Raw genomic sequence first — 15585 nt, 5'->3', positions numbered from 1 at the left:
CCTTTGGCATGCCTGCATCATATGGCAAACCACGGCGGGCAGTCAGCAAACCCCATCTCCCCTGGGGGTGGCTGGAGAAAGGAACTCATCAATCAAAAATCCCCCCCCCCCGCCGAAAAAAAACCCCAAAATACAATTGTTACAGCTGTCCTCAGGCTGGCAACCTGCACATCTCCAGGATTTTGGTCGATTTTGGGTGTTGGCAGCAGAGGCAGCAGCTTCTGATGGGTTTTGTGTGGTGTCCTGGTGCTGGGCAGAGGGGGAGAGGAGCTGCAGCCTCTGGAATGCAGCTGGCACTGGGAGCGGTGGCCAAACCCTCAGGAGGTTGCTTGAGGATGAATGAAATTGCAAGAAAAATGTTCTGAGCAATACTGGGGTCTTAAATTTTAGCCGTGCGGTGGGTTAATAGATATAAAAAATCAGACTGAAAAGATTTCTGGTGGAATTTGGGGACTTTTCTGATCAGCCACCCAGCTGATTCCCACCCTCGTTTGCAGGCAGCTGGCTGGTATTTTAAAGCAGATTTTTTTTTAATGCTAAATACTGAAATACCATGATTATCTCATAAAAAGATGGGAAGATGGTTCTTAAAACTTTTCACCAACTCCACCTCCTCCGCTCCCCATCTCCAGTTACTGCAGGACCCTAAATTTAGCTCTGCAGTCTGGATGGAAAGACTTGAGCATGAGTTTCTTTTATTTAATTATTTCTTTATTTCAGTTATTATTGTTTTCCCCCCTCCACCATTCTGATGAGTTCAACCCTCCCCATTGCCTGCCAGGGAACTTTAAATGAAATAAAATTTAAAACATTCCCCACGTGCAAAGCACGGGAGGGAAAAATCCTTGTGGCTTAAATAGGAGGGGAGGGATGGGAAGGAGGCTGAGGAGGAATTCCTGATCCTGTTCAGCCCCAAAAAGCTTCAGGAGACAGGCAGATGTCACAGCCCTGGGTGCTGGGAGCTTGGCCACTGTAATTTGAGCAGCACCAGGGCTTTTGGGTGTTCTAACATGCTTCATTAACGGGTAGGTGCATGCATATTAATGTCTACTCATTAGCTGCTGGAGCAAAGCATCTGCAACAAAATGCTGCATTCTGAGCCTTTAAATGAGCAAAAACAAAACAAAAAAATTTAAAAAAGAAAAAAAAATTCATTTCTGCAAAATCCATCTGATAATGAATTTTATTTTTCTGTTCTGCGCTTGAAACCAGTGAGGGATTTTTTGTCTAATTTGCTGCCAAAGCAGCATTTGAAAGAACAGCCACAGCATTTTGTTCCTGCTAATGCCAGCATTAAACTGTGAGTGCTTTGGAGCTCTTGTGTTGGTTTTTTTTCTCTCTTTAGTGCCGTAAGAGTATTTGTCTATGAATGGCTATCTATATAAGGCAGGTTAGTGAGCTAGATCCTCAACAGTATTTCATTTTCTTGCTTACAGGGCTAACTAAAAAGCAAGTTTTTTCAATGCTGCAGTGACTGAAGAAGCAGTTCACTCCCATGTAACCATGAAAAGAGGGCCACAGAGCATTTTGCACCATGCATTGATTTTTTTGATTATTTTCCAAATTAGCACCATATCTCACTAAGGAACCTTGAACCACACAACCAAGATCTTCCTTTGCATGCAATTGTAGATGCATTTCATGAATAGTTTGAAACCCTTGTCAATGCATATATATCTTATTTTCTTTTATTTTTTGGAAAGAAAAAAAAGAAAAAAAAAACAACAACTCTTTGTGTATGTGATCTGAAGCATGTAACCCTAAGATGTTGCATTCTAAAAATGACAAATAAAGGCCTTTCCCAAATATTTTGGTGTTCTGCAGCCTGTTTAATATGTTCTTGCCAAGACATCATTCGGACCAAAAATAATAATTGAGCTAATTTTAATGCTAATAATTGTGGGAAATGTGAACATTTCGCTCCCATAGGAAGCACCCAGGTCAAGGCAGAGTGTTGCAGATTTTTGCACGCATAGCACTGAACCGAGCTTATTTTAACCTTGCAGGCAATAAAAGCGAAAATGGAGGAACTTAGGCCTTTGATACCAGTGTTGGAAGAGTACAAAGCCGATGCCAAATTGGTATTGCAGTTTAAAGAGGAGGTCCAGAATCTGACGTCAGTTCTAAACGAACTCCAGGAGGAGATTGGCGCCTATGACTACGAAGAGCTTCAGAACAGAGTGTCAAATCTTGAAGAAAGGCTTCGTGCATGCATGCAAAAATTAGGTAGGCTCAGAACCACCACGGTGGCTCCAAGGCCACCGGCGCCAACGCACGCATCCCGGCCGGAGGCAGAGATGCCCCGCTGGACATCTGGTGCCGTGCCCGGCCGCGAGGGATGAGCTCCACACAGCCAGGGGCCATCCTGCCAAGAGTTATGCCACCAGGAACATTCCTCCTGGGAGTAGTCCTGCCCAGGATTACTGGCAGGAGCAATGCTGCTCGTGGTGTGAGCGCTTCAGGATGCTCCTCTCCTCTCCCCACGGAGCGGAGCGGGCGTGTGGGCGGCGCTTGCATAAGTGGCAGCTCACGCTTATGCAAAGCCAACACTTGCACCCCTTTTGCTTCTGCATCCCTGGACCTGGTCCGTCAGCAAAGGGCTCTGCTCGTGGTGGGGGGTGTGGGGCTGTGCCTCGGTTTCCCTCGGTTTCCTTTCTTTTATTTTTTTGCATCTTGCCAATCCCCCCGGAGCAGAGCATGAGGAGCTGGGGCGCGGTGTGGTCCTGCCCCTGTGCGGGATGTGAATCCTCCCTCTCCCCTCCCCTGAGGGAGCAGGGAGCCATTTCCACCAGGCTGCTGCTAAACCACCAGGGACTCATCTCTGACCTCCTCCAGAGGGTTGGAATTGCCTGAAACTCCTGGGGCTGTTGTGGGGAGGCTCAGCTGCCACCAAACCCAGCGCGTGACCCCAAGCACAGGGGGAAGGAGGAGAGGGCACAGCCTCCCACAGCTGCAAGGACTCTCTGCACCATTTGTTGGGCCAGCTCTGACTTGATTTAATTTCTGCTTCCATTATTGACTTTCTTGCCACGCCATTTAGATAATCCAAACACATTAACTGCTCTGCAGTCTATTTTGGTAGCACATACGAAATTACACTCTCAGGTAACTTCACGGAAGATCAGATCTCTTCTGAGCACTTGATATCCTTGGCAAGGTAACGCTTTGTTTCTCTCTTGGCTCTGCTGCTGAGGTTGATTTTGCTTGTTTCTGGATGCCTCCACACTGTGAGCAACCACCTCCCCTCCATTCCCTCTGCATTTCCCTCCTCTGGTTCCTTGGACGTCCCTTGTAGGCTCCATGTCGCCCAGAGAGTAAAATTCCCATTTAAATGTGGATGCTCAGAGTATTTAAACAAGTCAGGCACTGAGGTACCCTTGGGACAGATAAAACCCGCTGGCCAAGAGAGATCAGAGCTTGATTTCTCTTTAATTAATGAGTGCTGGTGGCCCAGGTTTGGTTTGAGAGCAGGACAGGCTGGGGCTTTCTGCCCCTTTCTGTTGTCCCTCCCCTCACCCTGTGATGGTCACAGGGAGGGCAGCAGGGTTGGGCAAGGAGGGAAATTCTGACCTTCTCATCCTCTTGAACTCCCCCCTGAAAGCCTCATGGGGACAGGAATGAGCAGGGCTGGAGTCCCCAATTCCTGGAGCTCTATCAGGTGGGCACGGTGCAGTGGGAAGATAAGGAAGGATGAACAGATAAGAAGGAAAGATAAGAAAGGAGAACAGCCCCAGGAGGGTGGGGTGGACCAAGGGCGCACAGAGACCTCCTGGCAGCCCCACATCCCCTGCAAATGGATCCTGAAGGCAGAGGAGGAGGTGCCCAAGGAGGGCTCCCTCGCTGCACCCAGAGCCTTCAGCCCATCCCTTGAAGATGAGGAGGAGCTGTGGGACACAGGGAGAGGGAGCAGCAGGAGGAGCAGGGATTTGAGACTTCAACCTCGGGGACAGTTCTTTCAACAAAGCCATTCCCCTGGGCAGGCTTTAAGGAGTAGCTCCCAAACCACTCAGGGCTCCAAAAAATTAGAATTTGCTTATGGACCATTAACCCTTTCTGCACATCCCATCCCTTCACGCTCAGGTCCAGCTGGGACCAGCAGCCCAGGTAAGAAGGAGGCAGGTAGGGATGCTGAGCTCTTGCAGGTAACCTTGTCCAGGAACTTTTGGGTGTTTTTTAAAATCTTTTTGAGTCTTTAGCTGGGCTTTTTGGCTTCTTCCTGCCCTTGCTCTCTCTCTGGGGTCAGGGCAGCTCTTTTGCAGCAGCCCTGGGTGCTCACAGAGATGGGTTCTGTGCCTCCCAAAGGCTCATCCCAGAGGATTTGCAGCTCACTGGAGAATCTGATTTATTTGGTCACTTAAAAGAAACAGCACGGATTGAATTTCCAATGCTGTTTATCTCTCTGGTGTGTAAACCACTGGAAATGGTTGCTAATTGAGTTAAATTCAGGTAACAGCCTTACAAATGCTTTGCTGCCACACGATGAAGCTCTGATTGCTGAGGATTTCACTTTGCTGCAGGTTTTCTGCTCAGTTGGGCTCGCTGATGTCTCAAGGAAAAGGTTTTAGCTGAGATTTGCTGCTCCCCTGCAGTGTGTGTGCCCCAAACAGGGTCAGGGAGCTGCTGCAGCAAGCACAGGCCAAGGGAGGGGAGGGATGTGCCACATTCCCACCCAGTTCACCTCTCCCAGGGAGCTCTGAGCCTCGGCAGTGCCTTTTCCTGTTTTGCATTTTGGGTTTCCTAAGCATTATTGATGGATCAATAGTGAAAACACTTCCTGACCCTGGCATGTGTGTGGAGGGGGGAAAAAAATCAATAATGGCAGCTTCAATCTGTGTTTCTGTTTACACTCCTAAAGATCCCTATTTATACAGGGATTTTAGCCTTTGCATAAATGTTCCTAAGAGGAGGTGCAGGGCTTGGCACTCCTTGGATCTAGGGGGAATTTAATTCAGGCAGGGCAAGATTTCCTTGGGAAAAATCCTGGTGCAGGGATGGGATGGAGCCATCCCTGATGGTTTTGGGATGGGATGGAGCCATCCCTGATGGTTTTGGGATGGGATGGAGCCATCCCTGATGGTTTAGGATGGAATGGAGCCATCTCTGATGGTTTTGGGGTGCAGATGGAGCCATCCCTGATGGTTTTGGGATTAAGATGGGGCCCCATTCCTGACGGTTTTGGGATGGGATGGGGCCCCATTCCTGATGGTTTGGGATGGGATGGGGCCATCCCTGATGGTTTTGGGATGGGATGGGGCCATCCCTGATGGTTTTGGGATTAGGATGTGGCCCCATCCCTGATGGTTTGGGATGGGATGTTCCCAACCAGGCAACAGAGGCAAGATCCAGGCAGAGCTGAGCTGCCACAGCCTCATCCCTGCCTGGAGGGCTGGGATTGGCATTGGCATTGGCATTGGCATTGGGATGGGATTGGGTTGGGATTGGCATTGGCATTGGGATTGGCATTGGCATTGGGATGGGATTGGGTTGGCATTGGGATTGGCATTGGCATTGGCATTGGCATTGGGATTGGCATTGGCATTGGGATGGGATTGGGCTGGGATTGGGATGGGGATCGGTCCTTGGCCTCGTGGGAAGCTGATGCAGGGCAGGATCCTGGCTGTGTTAGCAGAACCACGAGCCCAGAAGGAGCTGGTGCCTGTGCGTTGGTGGAGGAGCTGCTGGGAGCTGCCAGGCAGGACTTGTGGGCAGCATCCAGAGCTGGAGAGGGGGTGGTGGCACCCTGGGAGGAGGGGAGAGCCGGTCCCACCTGCTCCTGCTGGAAAATTCCTTGTGCAGCTGAAGTGGGCATGCATCTCCTGGCAGGACAGAGGGACACTTGGGAAAAGGCTGATTTGGGGCCAGGAGAAAGGAGATTAATAGCTCTGGGTGAAGAGGAGTGAAAGCAGCTCCTCTGTGAGGCCCTAAATCTGCTCCTCACAGGTTTCCCTGTCCTGGGTGAGCACAGGATGAGCTTTTCTGTGGCACAGCTGTCCCTGAGTGACCTGGAATTCCCATAGAGTCCCATCTGACAGGACAGGGAGGTTGCAAAAGGCCCAGCTGCTGATATTGCAGGTGTGCTGTGCATCCCCCCAGGTGGGTGAGGATCCCAGGGGCTGGAGCTGTCCGTGCCTGGGTGGCAAACCCAGCTAAGCTAACTCGGGATCTTCAAAATCCGTGTTCAATTCCCCCCAGCAGGCTGGGATGGGTTTACAGCAGGAGAGAGAAGAACCCTCCTGCATTGCTGAGGAGCTGGGCTGTGTGTGCCTCCAGCTAAACGTGTAGGAGATGTTGCAAACAACACTGGTTTACCCTTATCAGCTGCTACTGCTTTTTTTCTTAAACTGTTGTTTTATTGTTTTGTTTTGGTTTTTTTTTAATCAATGAGCTTTTACAGCACGCTCCTCTCCAAGGAATTGGGAGGAAGAGATAAAGTGACAGCAATGTAGGGCTGTGATAATGAAAGGCAGATCTGGGATTAGGGGAAGGCTGGACCCCTGCGAGACATTAAAATTTGTTATTTTAACCCATTGCATCTCTTTGCTCTCCCTCTGAGCTGAGAGGTTTGGAGTGCAGCAGGCACGAGGGCAAATTCCTGTGCCTTGTGTCTCAGCAAAGCTCTGCTTTTTGGGGGCATCTCTCTTGTTCTGCCGGGTCTGGAGGCTGTAGGGGCACTGATGGTGCCCTTGGTCGTGTCCTGCTGGTGCACAGCATGAATTTCTTCCTCTGTTTTCTGCCCTGGGCTAAGGGGATCCCTTTGGCTGAGGCAGGTGGATGTGTCTGATCAGGAATTACAATGCAGGCGAGAACAGGCCAGGGAGAGAGGCAGCTGAGAGGGATTGCAGAGTTCTGGAAGTGTAAAATCTATGATTCCATGAAGGTCAGGTTGGACAGCAACCTGATCTGGTTGAAGACATCCCTGCTCATTGCAGGGGGCTGGACTAAACAACCTTTAATGGTCCTTAATAACAAACCATGCTATGATTTTAATTTGGAGCAGGATGACCTTGTCCTGAGCTGGCAGAGCTCTCCCTGCGTTCCAGCAGCACCTGCAGGGGCTCCCACCTGCAGCCCAGCGCTGGGTCCTGCTGAGCAGGCACTGCAGTGCAGCTCCAGCACAGCACCCAGGGCAGCTTCTGCACCCCAGCACTACCACCTTCCCCTTCCCCAGCCTGCCAGGGGCTCCCACATCCAAAAGGAGAGCTCAGGAAACACCTCCTGAACTCCAGGTGGTGGCTGTGCCCCATTGCCTCTGCCCTGGATGGGGTTTTAAATGGGCTCTGGGGCTTTAAATGGGCTGTGGGGTTTTAAATGAGCTCTCCCTGCCCAACAGGACATCCCCCTCCAGCCCAGTCCTTCCCAAGGCATCTTCACCTCCTCCCCTGTCCCTCCTCACTGCACCCATGTTAAGTTTTGGTGGGGCAGGGAAGCAGAGTGACAGCTCTGCTGAAACTTGGGGATATTGTTGGGAAAAGGAACTGGGATGTGGCTGCACCTCCCGTGCTGGGGCTGCAGCATTCCAGATCCACGGACAGCATTCCAGAGAGGGGCTGGGACAGAGCCAGGGCTGGGAAATGAGCTGGAGCAGAGGTGCTGCTGCTTCCCCTCGTATTTAGGGCTTGAAAACCCAGCAAGGAGCTGAAGTGGCTCCCTGAATTCAGCAGATTTGGAGCTCCTGGGTGTGCCCCAGAGCTGGCTCACAGTGCCCTGATCATCCCTGTGCTGGTGAGGCTGAGCTGGGCAGGACCCTCAGGATGCTCCCACCTTCATCCTGCTGTGCTGGGGCTCCTGTCCCAGAGCTGGCTGAGGATCCACCAGTGTGTGTGATCCTCCCGAGTGTGCAAAGCAGGGAAAGCAGCTGGTAAATGATCCTTGCAGGGAGGAGATCTATATCTTGGGCCACTTTCCACCTTTCTCTTTTCTCTCCTCTGCATAACCTGTACCAAACGCGGGTTTCCAGCCGGGCTGGAATAACCACGGCTGCCTTTTCATCTGGATGAGAGCAGCTCCTCCCTGCACCTGCCTGCTGCTCTCATTCTCCATTCTGTGCCGCTCGCAGCTGCTTTTCCTGGGGACAGCGAGAAGGACAATTGTCATTAAGAGGTGTGAAACAAACAAAAGCATCCGACACTTGCTCCTGACCCGATTCCCTGTAATTAAACCGAGCTTAGCAGGGCACAGAGGAGCGGGTGGGGTGGTGCCGGTGCCCCTCGGGGGCTGTCGTGGTGCTCACCAGCCTTCCCCTCTTTTCCAGCCTGTGGGAAGCTGACGGGAATAAGTGACCCGATCACAATTAAAACCTCGGGCTCCCGCTTTGGATCGTGGATGACGGATCCTCTGGCTCCTGAGGGAGAGAACAAGGTAAGAGTGTGTGACAGCATCACCCGTGTGCCTGAGGACAGTGAATATTCGTCACTGGGGAATGGCCCCATCCATCCGCAGGGCTCTGCTGGCAGCAGGAGGGGCTGAGCATCCCCCAGGGAGGGAGGGTGAGGAGAAGATGAGCAGCCCCTGCACTGCTCCCTTTCCCGGGCAGGTGAAACTCAGTGATGAGGGTCGGAATTGTCACCACGAGGTCTGTGTGGCAAAAAAAAAAAGCAAGTATCGGGTTTCTAATCTGTGTTTGGCAGCCCGGAGGGAGCTGGGGCTGAGCAGAGGGACCCGTGGTCCTGGTCCCTGCTGCTCTCCTGCTGCCAGCACCTCTGATAATGTCATCTGCCTGCATTTGCCCTCCATCCTCCACCTTCATTGTTGTGAGGAATTAACTGACTGCAGCCAGAGAGAGAGATTTGTTTTGCTTTGTTTTGGTCTTTTATTTTTTTTCCATTCAGACCATTCAATTTTGATCCCAGGGAGGTAGGAGGCCAATAACTGGCTGAAAATCAATCCCAGCTCCCCATGACTGATGGAATGGAAAATATCTCGAGTGTTTGCCGAGGATTTGCAGGCAGCAAAACAAAACAAGAAGCAGAAAGCTTGGCTGCCTGTAATTCCCTCCTGCATGCAGCATCCTTCAAAGGATAAAGGCACCAGCAAGGGCTGGATCAGGGCACCTATTTTGGGATCTGTGCCCTGGCATCAGCTCTGTAGCTGAGAGGGGACAAGGGATGCTCTGGAGAAGTCACCCCTGGGTGGTTTCTTTGAAGGTGACTTGAGTTGTCAGGCTCTTTTCCTCCAGCAGCCAACTGGTTGGCACTGCTTCCCCAATTCAACACCTCCATATTTTACAGTTATTAAGCAAAATTTCACCTCCAGCCCAAATAAAACCTTAGTTAGAGGTGAGATGGGAAGGGTTTACCCCATCACATCCCGTTTTGCTCAAGAGGGGGGACAGAATTGTCCCCTTCAGGCTGTGTTTGCTGCTTCCCTTGGCACTAAGACAATTTGCAGCTGAAGCTGGTGGTTCAGATGCTTAAGATCCTCCCTTGTCTTCAGAGAGTTTTGTCTCAAACCGCTATTTTTTGGTATTTTTTCTAGCCATGCCTTTTTCTGCAGCGTATTTTTGTTGTACAAGTGGGCTGCAAACCGGAGCTGGAGCTTCCCAAGCCTCTCTGTGTATTTAATATATAAAACCTGCTGGGAATTTTATTAGGAACACACCATTAAGTGAGCTGCACTGGCTGCTCAGCAGAGTGGGAAGGTGAGGATGGGCAGTTAATCATCCCCAGCTCCTGTCCCCCAGCCCCAGGAGGGGTTTGGTGTTCCTGCGATCATTTGTTCATGCCATGAAACCACGGAACACAACTGGGGGAGATTTGTGAGTGCTGAGGGAGCAGCAGGTGGATGCTGAGAGCTGGGATTGCTGTGTGAGGGCAGGAGGAGGTTGCTCAGAGCCAGCTGCTGTGATGGGACATTGTTCATCCATCAATCCCTGCTTCTCCAGAGCTGGGAATGCTCTTGGGTCCTGCAGCCCCTGCACGGTGACACAGGGCTCTGCTGAGCTTTAAAAACTGAGCACAACGCATTTGCATGTTGAATTTTTAATACCAGATAATGAAACGGAAGCAGCAAAGAGAGAGTCATGTTTTGGATATTTTTTTCCCCTATAATTTCCCAAACTGGTTCAGCTGAAGTTTCATTTCCAGCTGTGGCTGTTCTCTGGTGCTTTTGCAGCCACCCCCAAGCCCAGCAAGCTTTGGGGCTGAGGGTCAGAGCCATTTGCCACACGTCCATTCCCCACCTCTGCAGCTTTCCAGGGAGGCAGTGACAGAAGGCTGAAATTCCCTCCAAAGTTTTTGGAGACCCCAGCTGACTTCCCAAAGGCAGCAGCCAAATGTTGGGCTGCCCTTCTCAAAGACTGATGATCACACTCCAGACACAGAGCTGTCAGATTTTGCAAGGGGTTTGCAGAAGAAATCTGCACTACATCATCCAAATCTGCAGCCTTAAAGGCTTCCCTCTTGCTAAATTTACCTTTTCTCCTTCCTAAATTTACCTTTTCTCCTTCCTAAATTTACTTTTTCTCCTTCCTAAATTTACCTTTTCTCCTTCCTAAATGGCTCTTACAGAAAGAAGCCCTCTCATTTTCAGGCAGCAACTGCATCCAGAATGTCAGTGGCTGGCTGGATATTTCTTGTGGATATTAACTGCACAGCTTGGTCATTTGCCTCGGAATTGGTTTCATATAACAAAAGCTTTTTTTTTTTTAAGGAGTCTAGACAGTGTCCCCAGTGAACTGGCACTTAAATGATGATCTAAAATCTCTCCCCAATCTACCCAGAGCAAGATTTAGATGTCTTTGCCTCTTATATTTCAGCAGCCTCGCTTTAAGCTTTTGATGCAGCAGTGTATGATTTTTAAACCAATATGGACTTTTTGCCTGAATTTGCCTGACAATGAGTGATTGCATCCCTCGCTCCCGCATTCCAAATTAATGGAGTTGTGCACAGCAGCTGCTGTAATTTACTGAGTGCTACCGCGGGAAGCAAAAGCAGCAGCAGCACAGAAAATGCTGGGTTTAGCCAGGGAAAAGCTGCTAATTGCCCTCGGGAAGGGAGGGTGGTGCCAGCCACCAGCATTCCCAGGGGAGCGCTTAAGCCAAGGAGATATCAGGTTATCCCCCAGGGAAAGCTTTGCTGTTCGGTTGATTTCCTGGCTGATTTGGGGGGTACAGAAATGGGGGTTATTTCTGGGTGTAGGTGACAGATGTTGGCTGGATTCAAGGCCAGATTTGGAGCAGCCTGCTCTGGTGGAAGGCGTCCTTGGCAGGGCTGAGTTTTAATCTCCATTCCCAACCAGTTTATGACGATTCCGCGACTCCTGGCTGCAGATTTCTCTCTGTTGCGGTGTGATGTCATGGTTTGCCTCAAATAGCCCAGGTTCATCCCTGATAATTCCCTCCCAGGTGTGTCAGTCACCTCTCCTTTCCCCTCCCAGCACTGTTTGTCAATCCTTGCATTCCAGAAGGCATCGAGTGATTGGCAGATTCAAAGGATGCCCTCTACCTCTGGGGGGCATTGGGCCATCCAGGTGTCCTTTGTCCCTTTGTCCCTCCCCTCCTGTACCTGGTTGGTGGCTCCCGACCCCTTCCCTGCCCCTCTCCTCGGGGTTCAAAGGAGCAGCAGCCACAGGCTCAGGGAGTTCTGTTGGAGCTGGTGCTGCATTCAGAGGCCTGTGGGCCAGAATAAAGCTCTGGATCCAAACCCTCCATCAGAACCGACTCCTTTCCTTCACCATCGCCTTAAAGCTTCTACACAGAGGGAAACCTGAGGAGCAGCCCCTGGGATGGGGGGAAGCTCCATCCCAGCGAAACACCACACACCCAGCCAGCCCAAAGTGTCTGTGGGGTGAAACACCACACACCCATAGAGCCAAAAGTGTCTCTGGGGTGAAACACCACAGTGCCACTGTTTGGTCAAGCAGCAAGGGCCAGACGAGCTCAGGCACGTCCCATCCAGTGATATTGGTATTATTCCAATACTCTCCTTAACCCGCCACGTTTGCCCTGTGCAGGTTTGGTACATGGACAGCTACCACAACAACCGCTTCGTCCGCGAGTACAAATCCATGGCGGATTTCATGAACACCGACAACTTCACCTCGCACCGCCTGCCCCACCCCTGGTCGGGCACGGGCCAGGTGGTCTACAACGGCTCCATCTACTTCAACAAATACCAAAGCCACATCATCATCAGGTTCGACTTGAAGACGGAGACCATCCTCAAGACGCGCAGCCTGGACTACGCCGGCTACAACAACATGTACCACTACGCCTGGGGCGGCCACTCCGACATCGACCTCATGGTGGACGAGAACGGGCTCTGGGCCGTCTACGCCACCAACCAGAACGCCGGCAACATCGTCATCAGCAAGTTGGACCCCAACACCCTGCAGAGCCTGCAGACCTGGAACACCAGCTACCCGAAACGCAGCGCCGGCGAGGCCTTCATCATCTGCGGCACGCTCTACGTCACCAACGGCTACTCGGGAGGCACCAAGGTGCACTACGCCTACCAGACCAACGCCTCCACCTACGAGTACATCGACATCCCCTTCCAGAACAAGTACTCCCACATCTCCATGTTGGACTACAACCCCAAGGATCGGGCTCTCTACGCCTGGAACAACGGGCATCAAATCCTGTACAACGTCACCCTCTTCCACGTCATCCGCTCCGACGAGTTGTAGCCCGGCCTTGGTTGGAAACTGGGTTTGGGTGGGGGAGAATAAATAAATAAATTAAAGTGAAAATTTAAAAAAAAAATAATGATAAAAAGGAAAAAAAAGGGAGAAACTAATTTAAAAAAAATGCTATTAAGGGAACATACTTTAAATAAGTAAACATATAAACAGCTGCCAAAATTAAGACCAACATCATGGAGGATTATTCAGCGTAAGCCTGACAGATCAGCATTACCTCTACATTTCTAGAAGTCTGGCCCTGTGTTATAGACTCACGAGTAACCATGTACTTGCAGCTGGAACTGCACTCAGAGAACCACTTCAGTTTGGGGTTTTGTTTTGTTTCTGTTCTGATAGCAAACCTAGAGAACATCCTCAAGCAGTAAGGCAATGACTGTTGGAAGTTCACCCTCGGGAGCCTCGCTCTCCTCCGTGTGTGGCTTGCATGGACATTCCCCCGGCGTCACGGGCAGCTGTGATGGATGTGTGGAAAAGAAAAGCAGGAGAAGCTGACCCGTGAGGAGCTCTGGCTGTCTCAACAAGACCTATCACAGGTTAGTTTTCTTTGCCTTCCATTGCAGCTACTGTCTCTCTCAACTGTGTTCTTGTCACTTAGATTAACTGTGCTGAGACCCGAAGTAGCTCATGGATCTGTGTCTTAGTAACTTATTAAACACGATGGTTTAAGTATGTATTATGAACAAGTTGTTGTACCCATATTGTTTGAACTTATGTATTCAGCAACTATATTGTATAATGTATGTCTGTTATTTACCAGAGGTGGCAAAACTTTGTATGTCCAGTTTATGCAATGAATGTTGTAAATGCAATGATGTAGTTTGGATTTAATAAATGATGGTTTTTTTCATTTCTAAAAAGGCAAAAAAAAAAAAGGTCAGTGTTCACCCTTATACACAGGTAACCAATTTCATGTTGATAATTACAGGAATATTCTCTTACTGTTATCTATCTACATAGCATTATGGTGGTTGGAAATCGCTTCCGTGGAGATTCTGTGGCAGCAGATTCCCATGGGAAGCTTTGTTTATGGAAGTGTGAAGGTAATTAATTTTTTTTTTAAGAGGAAAAATTTGTACTATCCACAGTTATCTAAGGAACAATAAAACTATTAGGAGACTTCCCTGCTTTGTTTGGTGTCTTCTCTGTGTGAGTGAGCCAGTGCAGGGGAGGGAGAACTGCAATTTTTTGAGGTAAATGCTGAGCAGCCATCCTGAGTTTCCTTCCAGGGAATATTTCCTGATGTGTAGCTGGGGCTGGAGGCTGGGAGGGTGGAGGGTTGGCTCTCTGCTCTGCAGGGATTCCCTTCCCATTTTCATCTGGAGCAGGCACTGCTTCAAAGAGATAAAATCCTGTGGCTGCTCCTGCTGCGGGCAGGGTCCGGCCACCCCCTCAGGGAGTGACAGTGCCTGGTGTTGGTGCCGCAACAGGAGGAAATCTCATCATCTGCCACCTTCATTGGAGCTGCAGACACTGCTTGGGACCCCTGAGAGCAACTGGATCCCACTCCTTCTTGGATTCTTGGAGTGCTCCCCACCCTGGGCTTGCTACAAGCTTGTGCAGGTAAAAACCTCCTTTATTTAACTTGTTCTAAAGAGCCACTGTCACTGTCACACTCAGCCCTCCTGGTTCTGCCAAAGCAGGGCCCTCACAGGGTACAGGATGCTTTTCTCCCTCAGGTGTGAGATTTGGGGTCTCATCTCTCTTTGCTGTGAGATTTGGGGTCTAATCTCTTTCTCTTTGAGATTTGGGGTCTCATCTCTCTCTCTGTGATAATTGAGGTCCCATCTCTCTCTGCTGTGAGATTTGAGGTCCCATCTCTCTCTCTCTGCGATATTTGAGGTCCCATCTCTCTTTGTATGAGATTTGGGGTCCCATCTCTCTCTGCTGTGATATTTGAGGTCTCACCTCTCTCTGCTGTCAGATGTGGGGTCCCATCTCTGCCCTGCACCCCCAGAAGAACAGTATTTAGCAATTCCCACTCCAGCCAGCCCCAGGTGAAGGGCCAGCACCTTCCCCACCCATCCAGGGTGATCCTGCACTGGATCTCAAGGTGCAAGCTGCAAAGTGCTCGCTGGGGTGCCTTTAACTCTTCCCTGCCTCTTCCCCCACAGACTGGCCACATTTAGCACCACCAGGAATGACAATTTTCCAGCCAAGTGGCCCAGCCTTTGGGCTCAGCAGATGGATGGTTCAGGGCCCTGGGAAGGGATTACCAAGGTCAGGAAATTGAATATCAGCAATCGGTGTTTGCTGCAAGCTGCACATCCAGATTCCAACCTCTCAGCCTTTGCAGCAGTTTCCTGCTGGGCTCTTCAACAGGAGGAGGGAAAAGGGAAAAAAAAAACAAAGCAGCGCAGTGTGGTTTCTCAGAGCTGGATTAAACCACAAGCACCGAGCAATCCTCCCCGTGAAGATGTTCCAGGCAGTTCCACGGGGCTGAGCCTGCCCTGTGCCAGCTCTGCTGCTCTCACTGAAGCCTTGGCTGGATGCAGAATGGGGACAGCTCTCTGAGGACTCATTCCTCTGCTGCACTCTGTAATTCCAGCTCTCTGGGCTGCCAGCTTTGTGGAGAACTTCGCTGTTTAGCAGCGCTTTTCCCTCCAAGAAGCTCAAAAAGGGGGGCTGGAGACCCGTGGTGTAATTGGCAGCAGTATTGATCCTCGATGTGCAGGAGAAATCTGTAAAGCCAAAAAGCAGGAAGGCACCTGCAGTCATTTCTCTTTAATTAATGTATTTCTTCAGTGCAAATTCACTGAAGGGCAGCACACTGCTCTTGTAACGGCTAGAGCTGGGTCCAGGGGTGCTGCAATCGATGGGACAGAGGCTGAGGATGGCACCAGGGCTGGGCTTTGCACTGGAACTGCTCCTGCCCAGCTCCCGAGGGCTTTAGGGTGGAAAAGTGGGAGGCAATCCTGGCTGTACCACGTGCTGGATTGCTTTGTGGTG

General features: G+C 50.5%; 1 protein-coding gene across 2 annotated transcripts in view; it reads left to right on the top strand.

Annotated features, from left to right (window-relative positions):
- Nucleotides 1–13759, top strand: part of OLFM1 (olfactomedin 1) — a 34062-nt gene extending 20303 nt beyond the window's left edge. The window contains exons 4-6 of one of the 2 annotated variants that reach the window (XM_005421255.2): nucleotides 2007–2226; nucleotides 8252–8358; nucleotides 11950–13759. In XM_005421255.2, coding sequence (XP_005421312.1) covers nucleotides 2007–2226; nucleotides 8252–8358; nucleotides 11950–12624 — 1002 coding nt within the window. In that variant the 3' untranslated portion in view covers nucleotides 12625–13759. Of the gene's footprint in view, nucleotides 1–1436; nucleotides 1809–2006; nucleotides 2227–8251; nucleotides 8359–11949 lie in introns of those variants that run through there. The other variant, XM_014307139.1, reaches the window with a different exon arrangement.
- The last annotated feature ends 1826 nt before the right edge of the window (nucleotides 13760–15585 follow it).

This window comes from Geospiza fortis, unplaced genomic scaffold (genome assembly GCF_000277835.1).
Source record: "Geospiza fortis unplaced genomic scaffold, GeoFor_1.0 scaffold27, whole genome shotgun sequence".
Taxonomy (NCBI): domain Eukaryota; kingdom Metazoa; phylum Chordata; class Aves; order Passeriformes; family Thraupidae; genus Geospiza; species Geospiza fortis.
This window is presented reverse-complemented; position numbering and strand designations above follow the sequence as displayed.